The sequence below is a fragment of the Drosophila ananassae genome, chromosome 3L, assembly GCF_017639315.1.
Source record: "Drosophila ananassae strain 14024-0371.13 chromosome 3L, ASM1763931v2, whole genome shotgun sequence".
NCBI lineage: Eukaryota > Metazoa > Arthropoda > Insecta > Diptera > Drosophilidae > Drosophila > Drosophila ananassae.
Window position 1 is genome coordinate 24046603 of NC_057929.1, and position 11706 is coordinate 24058308.

At 37.7% G+C, this 11706-nt stretch overlaps 1 protein-coding gene and 1 pseudogene across 1 annotated transcript in view; both read left to right on the top strand.

Moving 5' to 3' along the window:
• LOC26514477 (protein CEPU-1) overlaps positions 1 to 9824 on the top strand; it is a 148115-nt gene extending 138291 nt beyond the window's left edge. The window contains exons 6-7 of the mRNA XM_014904723.3: positions 9396 to 9564; positions 9629 to 9824. Of these exons, the coding sequence (XP_014760209.1) occupies positions 9396 to 9564; positions 9629 to 9720 (261 nt within the window). The 3' untranslated portion in view covers positions 9721 to 9824. The remainder of the gene's footprint in view (positions 1 to 9395; positions 9565 to 9628) is intronic.
• Positions 9825 to 9979: 155 nt separating this feature from the next.
• LOC26515127 lies at positions 9980 to 11363 on the top strand (annotated as a pseudogene).
• The last annotated feature ends 343 nt before the right edge of the window (positions 11364 to 11706 follow it).

The window sequence follows — 11706 nt, forward strand, 5'->3', positions numbered from 1 at the left end:
CCATTTCGATTAATCTGACCGCATTCTTTTTTGCTTCCATCTGCAAAAGCTCTGGTGACTGATCAAGCCGGGAACTCCTTGGCCACTTATCCTCTTGACACAATATCTGGCGGGTTCTGTTCAATTGGTACATGCCGCTACGTACTATCCTCTGACCACTCTTGAATCTCAGAAACTCCATTTGCTGAATGTATATTCATACATACATACAACAGCGGAATTCGGTGGAAAGTGAAAACGATAAGTTTACCGCTGCATCTATGTATTTGTATGTACACCCAATAATTTATGCACAAGATATAATATATAAAATAATTATGGGACTCACTTTAACTATTGATTTGGCATATATTACAGCACAAGACGGATAAATATTTGTCTTTTCTCGACGTTCAATTTTTTGCAATTTTGATCCTTTAATCCAGCTGCCACTTTCCATGTACACTCGATGCAGGTGCAGGGCATGGGAATGCTACGATAAATCCTTTAAGTTGCAGCTGGTTTCCAGATAAATAAAATTGTAAAATAAAAGATATGCTAACTTATACTGGACTTTCAATTAATTTCAATTTTCATTTTCAATTTATCTATCTATATTATGTTAATCAATATTAACTCTACATATATTATATAATAATATAAGCTGCTACCTAACTGCAAGGGTATATCAACTCCGGCTACTTTTGGAGTCTTAACTAATGTTAAAGATTGTAAGCAGTGGAAGTCTCATAGAACATGGTACTAATCAGAAGAGTGGCCCACATCACTCTTTTGGTAGCTCAGGTGGTATCTGGTGAAAGGTTGGCAAGCCAACTAGTTTTCCTTTATTAGAATAACGTAACGAATTTGTAACGTAATGCGTTAAACTCTGAGACCCAACAGTATCAAAATCAAACTCGCCCTTTGGATCTCTAAATGTGGAAACCAGGCCATTGATTCCGCCCTGTGCGACAACAAAAGTCGATGCACTTTTGGTCATAGGAATAGCGCTGGAATGAGATCCACCTTGTGTGGAAACCAGGCCATAGATGCTAATCCAAGAAGGCATGGATGCCGCCCTGTGCGACCATCGATGCATAGAAGAAGCAGCGCCGATATTAATCAAGAAATCTAACTTTCGCTTATACTTATCAGGATCCTCTGCCATTCCAGTCATCTTATGACTTTTTCAGAGAGAGGTTTGTGTTGTGCCATCAATTTTTCCATAAATTGTTGCAATTCTGCGATACACTTTTTCTATAATTCTATAATAGTTATTTCTCTAATATCACTTCCTTGGATCCATCGATCTTGGCATCTTGTATTCCTTTGCCTTTAATAGAAAACTCTGTAGGGCTTGGAGGCCTCACTGATGTTTATATCCTCACATGCCAGTAAATCAGACCAATCAAATTAGTCAGCCTTACGGAAGAAACGAACTTTATGAGATTTAAGTGTAGACTTAAAGCCAATTAAGGAATTGTTTTCGATTGAAACCTCAAGAGTGGGATGATATGGATCCTCAGGGTTAGAAAGGGATAAAGTTCTGGAAAGAGTAATTCCATCAGTATCAGAAACGAAACATAAGTCAAACAGCCGACCTAAAGAATTTCTAACGTGGTTCATTTGCCCGAGTGACTGTCGAACATGCCTGCAGGGAAGTCGTGGTGGGAGTTAAGCTGTAAAGACGGTGAATTATTAACATTTGACCACATAAGTTCTGGGATATCAAAGTCACCCAGATCTATCAGGTGGTCACCATCAGACAGACGAATGTGCTATATAAGGTGCTAAATAAGGGGGTGACCAAAGTTGTGGGGGAATAGGGAATGAGAATACCAGCTTGGAGAACTCAGGTGTAATAGATCTCCTCTTTACCCGCCCTTCCTTGTTGCACCATTATCATTGAGCAACCCATGTTGCGTTAGCTTGTCTCTGGAAACCCCACTAAAATATTTAGACGCGATTCATTATATCTTCATTACTTCAATGTATTAAACATGGGCATTTCAGCGTTTTGTTCATTATTCCTAATATAATAACATTCTAATCCTAACTCAATATTATTAATTCAAAGCAAAAGCCTTACAGCGATCAATTTAAGAATTTACGTTGTTTTGAATTTACAAAATTAAGAAATATAATTCACTTTACTTAAATGAAGCGACTGTACTCCATCCTGAATATTCATATACATATATCTTGTTTATATTTCATTCACATATTCTACAAATTGTTGCGGCTATGCCGTACTTACAGCTCGTCCCTCGAGGTCAGCAGGCCTGTCGACTTCCGATGCAGCTATTTATATATTCTAAATCAAAGTCTTACAACATAATAAGGTATATATATATGTAAATATTAAGGGATGTGGTACATGATTAATTTACGAAGCCAAATTTTTGGAAAACTTAAAAGTAATAGAAATGAACAATAATGATTCAAAATGCTATGCCATTTTACATTTTCTACCGTGGCAGAGCTAGTTTGGCAAACAAAACTGCGTTCTTTACAAGTTATTGATTTTCGTTATAGGTTCTTATCTTGGGGGAATAACGGAACTATGGACGCAGCATGGTAAAGAGCAGACTCCAATCCTCGAGAGCGTTAACGTTTAGGCGGGAGAAAAGGGGGGGTTGATTCCAAGCCTCATGAAAACCTCGTGTTCCTTATGTAATATCAGGGACGTGCAGGGGGGGTAAGTTTTATATAACCTCCGTTACATTTTTCTAAATCGATCCTCTGCAGCGTTATTTTCTTCTATCGGCTTTCGATTCTCTTTCTTAGCTAATATATGTTTATATAAGCTCGGCCAAACACCAGGCCACCATGGCTCTGTGAAATACACCGCTGTTAGAACCGTCACAAGAATTGCAATTTTTCTTTCTCACCTGATTTGGCCGAGCCAAATTGAAGAATTTAAACTGCAAATCTTGATTGCACTTGAAACACTTGAAACTGGTCTAAGAGTCACAATAAATTCACTTGTGATTTTAAATATATTTCTTGGGGGTCACGTGTGATTACGTAATACCACGTGATTATCGAGCAGTAAAGTAGATATCTTTGCTCTTAATTAACCCACCGCGAAAGTCCAAGTGTCGTTCGAAAGTGAAGCTGGGCTTATCTTTGATGCCTATCCCAAGCCTACTTGAATATGCATCTTCCAGGGAGCTTTAACGGGTTCGATTAATTGCTTAGGAAAGAAAGGGATGACCAGCATGCATTTTTGGAGACCACTGGAATTTGGACAATGGGACGAACTGCGATTTTTTTTGTCTTAAAACCTGCTCGTAAAAGTCACCCTCACACCCTCTAGTATTCTGATAGGTAAGTGTTAGTGAAGACATTAGTTTTTTGAAACTGAGGAAGATGAGGTGAAAGGTTGATCAGTGGCCGTAACATGTGGGAGTTTTACACCCACAAGTTTGGTTATTTTTTTTTTCACCGTACTTGGCTGATGTTCTTGGGCGAAAATGTTCTCTGCAAAGGCACACGTATTTTGAAAGATTACGGGTGCCTGGTGTATGAATATTTAAATTTTGTAATGTCCACCACCTTTATGTCGACTTTTTTTTTTGGCTTTGAAGTAAGCCGAGATATGAATCTCCGAAGTATCAGGGGCAAGCCGGGAAACAAGAAGGTGGGGTCACCTGCAAGGGTTTTGGTGCCGCCGTAACTAATACTGCGGCATCAGTACGTACCGGGGCACAGTGGTCGATTTGGCCTTTCTAGCAGAACAAAACTATTTACAAGAGACTGGTATTTTTTTTATGAAAATATATACTCAGGGGTTCTTGGGCTCGCTGATAACGAATCTGGAGTTAGATTTTCAAAATTCATAAAAGCGGATCCAATATGGCGGACATAAGATTGAAAAACTTGATGGATTTTGTTGAAACATTGTATCTAGGAGTTATTTGAGTCGATGATACCAAAGCTGAAGTTGGTTTTTTAAAATTCAAAATGGCGGATCCAATATGGTGGATACAACCTCGAAAAGTAAATGGATTTTGATGAAACATCCTATTACCTTGTGTTTATCATTATTGAAGTCTTTTTTTATTCAGAATTTTTCCAAACAAATCTCTATCATCTGGACACAGACTAAAACCTCGACTTAAAGCAAAGTGGACTTGTGGCTCGACAGGATGGGCCACGTTAATAAAAGTGACCTTATAGCAATGGCATGAAGCGGAAGAATCCTTGTGCTGAAAGAAGAAGTCTGACGCAACCCCAGGTTATTGGCTCGAAGTAGTAAACACTCGTAGCCGTTGTACCACAAAAACTCTTGGAAGTGAGATTCCATACATTACGCTGCGAATCGCGGGGATAGATCCAAGATAGAGAAAGACTAGAATAGGATAGAACAAAATATCACGAGAATGAGTGTTTCACAGATATGGCGTTTAGAATAAAGGATTTAAGGTTGTTAGAGAAAAGCGACAAGCTAGCGACAAGATATAATACCCTAATGGGATCTTTATGGTAATATGTCAAACTACAATGGGTAAGGAGTAGAGCACGAAAGTTCTAGTCCTTCTACTAGGAAAGTTAAAATTTAAGCGTGTTAGTAAATGCTGGCGGTCAACATTACTATTAACAAGATTATATTATATAAAAAAACGACGCCCAGCATCATCTACGGTTTGTTATCTGATTAATAAGATTCTTCTGTGCTAAGAGGGAAGGTGAAGATCCCAATTAAGTCCTCTAAGTTAATTAAGACAATTAAGCCAATTAAGTTAAGCTTATTAAGTCTTATCCGTATTGAGGACTCCAAACACACGATCCATACTCAAAACCCCTTGCTTTATTATCCATGATGGACATATGTTCAGTAAATTTTAGTTTTAAATCTAATAGGACACCCAGATTGTTAACCTGAATTGATCCTTCTAAGGCATACCCATAGAGTAAGTATGTAGCATGGTAAGGACTAGGAAAGGAAAGTTCTGAAAGGAGTAATTCCATCCGGATGTGAAACAAAACGCAAGTCCAACAGCCGACCTAAAGAATTTCTAACATTAACCATGTTGATTTGACCATTTGGCATGTCAAACATAATCACGAGGAAGTCAAAATGCCTGTTTAGCAATAAAGACTGTGAGTTATCAACATTAGACCACTTGAGTTCTGAAATATTTAAGTCACCCAGAGCTACCAAGAAGATTAGAAACTAATCGAAAAGTGGACAAATGTTTAGACAAATGTTTTGAAATGACCGGATTAATGATTGACCGGACAAAACGATTTTAATGCAAAGGAAATTTATGTCACCAAACTCTTGTGATTTTACATCTTCCGAAACAATTTTCCTTTTCGCAGTGTTCTATCACGTCTTGAAGAAGCTTCGAAAAGCCAGGCGAACATAGCGACGGAATTTTATTTGCTACTACATATATATTAATTATTAAAACTATATTTTAATTGCAATTCTTTCGAAATCTTATCAAATGCTCTTATCAAATCAAATGCTCCTCCCGTTTGGGAGGGAATTCACAAAAGTCCGAACATTCTTATAGGCTGATCACAGCTGGTTCTTTCATTACCCTTGTTGGCACTAGGTACCCACACTACGAATATCAATGTGGAATGCCAATGGTATGTGACGGCATAAACTAGAATTGACAGACACTCTGGACAAACACCCTTCTGTACACTAATATTAGCAATAAATCAGCAATCGGTTTAGGTACCCTTTGCTTCCCTTAATCATTACTGATTAACAAACACTATAAACTGAATCAGCAAATCAAACAAGCGTACAAAGTTCAACAAGTAAAAAGAATCTCCTGTGGAAGGCTCACCCAAATTTAAGGGATCCAATGTAAATAGTCTCGCCGATAAGAAACTCTTCGGAATGCTGAGCCCGCAGAGACTGAGACATAGCTAAAAAGTTCTCTACACTTCTTCAAGTGTTTTCCAGCCAAATTTTGCCACAAACTCATTTGTTCTGCCACTTAGAAATTACACCTTCGTCACGACCGAATGAAATTAAAAGAGTTAAAACTAAAAACGGCTTCCAGCTTATTGATGCCAAAGATACTAGCCTGTAAACTATTTAATGGAATCATAAATATTGGCTACTTTTCAAAGAAGTGGAAGAAATACCCAGAAAAGACCACACAATTCCGACATCATACAGACTAATAAGCCTACTATCTTGTATGTGTCGCAGATTGTTTTGAATATTCAAATTAAAACGATCATTTGTTGTTACACGCTTGTTTTATTTCTTATTGCTTCTCCGTTCTTTCGTTCGAGGCGGATACGCAATTCCGCCAACGTAGTCTGGGCGTGAGCGTGAGTGAAACAGATAGTGTTTGTCTTAATTCACCACACTTTGCGTGTGTATTTGAAGGTGAAGGTGAATTGAAAAGGAACTGACAGGAGTTTGGGAGTCAGACTGGTAGAGAAATTGGGGAAATCATGCCACGCCCCAGAAAACGATTCGCCTCAAGTCCAGTTGAGGACTCTGATACCAGATCTTCGTTATATGAATAAATTCCTTGAAAAAGGCATTCTGATTAACATTCTGATTCTGATTAACTATACCTGGAAACGTAGATACTATCCTGGCACCCTAATTTGGCTTTAGAAAAAAGCATTGAACCATCAAGCAAACAGAATAACATTAGAAATACGCTCAGTTGCGCTGTATTCTATGACGTCAAGGGACGCCCTTGACCGAGTCTGGCTTTATATTCTCATACACAATATCAAAATGCACTTTTCTATATACACCCATAAGCTACTCATGTCACACTTCTTCATTAGGAAATGAAACGAAGCAATGTCAGGCGACTGCATTATTAGATTCCCAATTCAAGTCCCAGATTCCCAATTCAAGCAACAAACCAGCTCACTGATCATATCATTATAATGGAAAGAATGACTGGCGTATAAAAATAAACGGACAAAAGTGTAAATATGTAGCATTTACTCTTAATAGACAAATAGACTTAATAGACAAAAACTAGAAAATTTGGACATATGGCCAGCTGTGAGGGAACACTTCCAAAATATTAAAAACTATCACTGGGTATAACATAGTATCTTAGCAAATAAAAGATCCACAACGGCGTGGTTATCCTTGCAGTAAAAAACGAATTCAGGAAGCAAAAATTAATCTATAAATTAAACTACATGCGCACCCAAATTATCTCTCTCGGGATTAACTCAGGCTACTGACAGTTCGACCTCGCAACCCAGCAATAGTTATTTTTTAGGGCAGTCTTATTCTGTAACAGTCAGTATGACTGATGTTTAAGTTAAAAAAAAAAACAAGAAAGGAAAGCCAACTTCGAGCGAAGCCGAAGCAGTTACCCTTGCAGTTAAGTAGCAGCTTATATTATATACATATATCGGATCGTATATAGTTGGCCGATTCTAATGAAAATTTCACTATCAATTAAATTTTGAAACAAAAATTTTGGAAACAACCCTAATCTTCAAAATAGCAAGGTTGTGCCATTTTCGATCTCTCAGTTATGTGGAAGCTTTAGGATATAGTTGGCCGATCCTTATGAAATTTGGCAGATCGGATTAGGTATCGGATTGGGTAATGGAATCTGTATCAAGTCCCATATTTCTAACTTAAAAAACACCAAAGTTATAGCATTTCCGATAAATCCTGGCCGTTCCGACTTATATACTGCCTGCAAACAAAGAATGTGTGCAAAGTTAGCTTTAAAACTGAGAGCTAGTCTCAGTTTGCGTAGAAACAGACAGACAAATTTTATACTAAAAAAAAATCTATCAAAAACAAGAAAGGAAAGCTAACTTCGGGCGGAGCCGAAGTTGATCTATTGTCCGCCGATCCTTATGAAATATAGCAAATCGGATAATTTTTCCCAAAATAGAATCTGTACCAAGTCCTATCTTTTTAACTTAAAAAACACCAAAGTTATGCCAATTCCGATCGTTCTATGACAGCTATAGGATATAGTCGGTGGATCCTTATGAAATTTTGTACATAAGATATTTTAGCTAAAAATAACATAAAAATAATTGGATAAATAATTGGAAAGTCCCAACGCTCTAACTTAAAAAACACCAAAGTTATGGCACTTCCGATCAATCAGTTATATGGCAGCTATAGAATATAGTCCACCGATCCCGGCCGTTCCGCCTTATACACTACCTGTAAAAAAAAAAAGGATGTGTGCAAAGTTTCAACTCAATAGCTCTAAAACTGAGAGACTAGTTTGCGTAGAAACCGACAGACAGACGGACATGCTTATTTCGACTCAGGTGGTGATCCTGATCAAGAATATATATACTTTATAGGGTCGGAGATGTCTCCTTCACTTTAAATTATAATACCCTCTGCAAGGGGTAATATTTTGTTGCTTTTCCGCTTGCATCGTTGTCGTTATGGGGATTTTTTTTTAAAGCAAGATGGGGACTTTTCCAATTTGCAAGGCTTTATATACCATGTATCCTTTATAGTTAGTGGTGTTTTTTCCATTGAAGCTTCTACATTGAGTACGGAAAATAGTTTAAATATATTGGTACAGTGGACACTTTTTTTGTAATTAAATTTTTATTTCATTTGTTAAGAGCGCTTCAAGCTTTAACAAAGCTAGAAAAATCTGAGATTTCAACTTTGGATGAGTATTCCAAAGATAAGGTAACTGGTAGATACCATTTTTTCATTTTCGTCGGTACACATGCATTTCAAAAATTATATGTACTAGAAACCATGATACTATCGCCATTTCACGGCCTACATAATTCAATATATGGTAAAATTTGATCATTTTCTTCTCTTAGGTGTACCGCGGAAACTGTGGGTGATAGAACCTTTGTTTGTTCTGGACTTTGGTCCAGAGGTTATGGAGCAGGTGAAATTATACGTGGAGATTTTTTGATGTTGGCCTGTGAAAATTAATGTTGTTGATGAACATCTTCAACATTTAGAACGTATATGGGCAGTGATTTCACTTTACACGGTTATTTTTGATTTACTGGTTTGATTTGTCCCATGAGTAGTCGAGAGTAATTCGCTCTTATGAGATTCTTGCGTAAGCAGCTTAGGGGCCGTTCAAGTATTACGTTACGGTGGGGGGTGTTTCAATATATCACGTGTTTCATATATCACGGGTTTTGTTCATATCATGCGTTATCATTGTAGGGGGGGAGGGAGGTGAATAAACCAGAAATAAGTATCACGTAATACTTGAACGGCCCCTTATAATGGTGTTTTGAGTTAGGCTAAATATAAAAAAATTTCCGTTATTTAACTTTAAAGGCCAATATTGCCATGATTATCAATGATTTTATACCAATTTAATATTATATATCCTCATTAATTGTAATCCGCTTTCTCCACGTTGATCAGGTTATAACTGAAACCATTTTCTCTGCACTCATTTAAGCCAATTAAAAAACTATTCCATTTATTTTTTCAGGAGATAAATTATGATTCACCTCGCGGAGGAGTCTCGGTTATAACGGAGAAAGGAGACATAACTACGTCTCATCTATTGATTCAAAGAGCCAAAAAAACAGATTCAGGAAAATACTCTTGTTTGCCCTCAAATGCAAATCCTGTATTGGTTAATGTGCATATATTACAAGGTAATATATTTGTTCTAACAATATTTTAATTTTTTTTCTAAAACTTTTACATCTTTATATAAAGGTGATCATCCGGCAGCAGTACAAAAAGCACAAAAAAAAATAGCTGGAATAATAAGTTTTATAAATCTTGTTATCCTCTTAGCAATTTCTTAAAGAATCATCATAAGTTCAACCATTTTTTATTTAATTTTTAAATATATATATTTGTACAAAATCTAATCAGTAAATAAACAAAAAATTATTCAGTAACATAAAAACAAACCATATTTTTCTTGGTGTAACGTTTCATATTACTCCGCATACAAGCATGGTGACATCGAGCGACAAGCTTACGTGACAATTTCATTTATTTACACATTTTCATAGCAAGGGAAAGTTTTCGGTGTAATAGGTCATAATATCTTGATAATTGATAATCTGTGCGCTGCTCATTCCTCTGATCCTGATCGCCTGGGTGCCGAATCTGAAGTACCTGGCGCCCGTCTCCATGGTGGCCAATATGTTCATAGGCCTGGGACTGGCCATCACCTTCTACTATCTGGTCCAGGACCTGCCGCCGCTCGAGCAGCGCGAGTACTCCGTGATGAGCACCCTGCCGCAGTTCTTCTCGATCACCATCTTTGCCATGGAAGCCATTGGCGTGGTGATGCCACTGGAGAACAACATGAAGACACCGCAGAGTTTCCTGGGAATTTGCGGAGTTCTCGGCTATCTGGCACTACGGAGAAGGCACCCAGGAGGCACCCATCGCCCTTAACCTGCCTCATTTCCCTGGCCGTATATTGCACCTTCGGTCTGCAGCTCTTCGTGTGCCTGGAAATCGTCTGGGCCGGCATTAAGGAGAAGTGCACAAAACGCCTCATTACTATGTACTGCGTCTCATTACTATGTACTATGTACTATTATGTACTGCGAAAACTATGTACTGCGTACCGTGATGGTGACGGCGGCTGTTGTCCTGGCTGTGGTAGTGCCAACAATAGGACCATTCATGGGCCTCATCGGTGCCTTCTGCTTCTCTCCATCCTGGGGCTCATCTTCCTGGTCATGATTGAGCTGATTGTTCACTGGGAGGATGGCTTCGGCAAGTAAAACTGGATGCTCTTCTTCTGCCGCCATCAAGGACATCATAAAGACGTACAGAGACGCGGCACCCAAATAAGAGATCCATCAAAATGTTTGGGGGAAGATCTCTCTCACATATGAATCATAAAAACCTGAATGATTTGCATGGATGGAGAGACCGTGCTATGCCCGGGCGTATATTTATTGTATACACATACTACATACAAGAATAGGGAATACTACTTCAGTTGGAGATGATTTTTAAGAAGTAAATTGAGGCTCCGCTTCCTAGAGCTCATCTAACTATTGTTAGATGTAAAACCGCGCCCACACACCTATTGTACATTTCTTAGTGTCTGTTGCTTAGTGTCTGTTTGAGAACCGAAGAGGGATTTACTAACCATTGAACGAGTGCCTACTGTTTCGCACCCACAGAACCAACTATTTGCCGTTTTATCTTACACGTTTTAGTAATAAACTTGCCATTAAATGAAACCTAGTGGATAGGCTATTTTTATAGGTCCCGAAGAATTGAAACTGCAACTGTTTTAAGTGCACTTCACTCGTTCGCCTAAAGGAATAGAAAGATTATTGAAAATAGTTTCCTATTGATTGTTGTATGATTTGGTACCAATCATAAACAAAAAGACTTTGTTAGCACCCGGTCCTTGTACACTTTCTCCAAGTTCTGAAAAAAGAGTATTACGATAGCAAGAAACCAAAAGTGAAAACTGAAAAAAAACAGCAATCATCGCTCATATTGATTTCCATTATAATTCTTTTTAATTCGCTTCTTTAGGAAAATACTTTGCTTGTTTTGCCAAACAAGATTTAACTTTTTAGCATGTTTAGGTAGTAAGTTTAAGAAGAATATTGTAAAGAAGCTTTTGCAACTTTTCCAAATACTATTATGATGAGAGAAAATTACTCAAGATACCATTTTTGTAAGAGATCAAGCAAAGTAATAAGTTACATTTAATTGCCTCGATACGCATTATGTGTAAAAATATATAAGTTAACACCCGGCACTAAAAACTTACAAAACCGATTGTTAATATTAAGCGACACGAATAA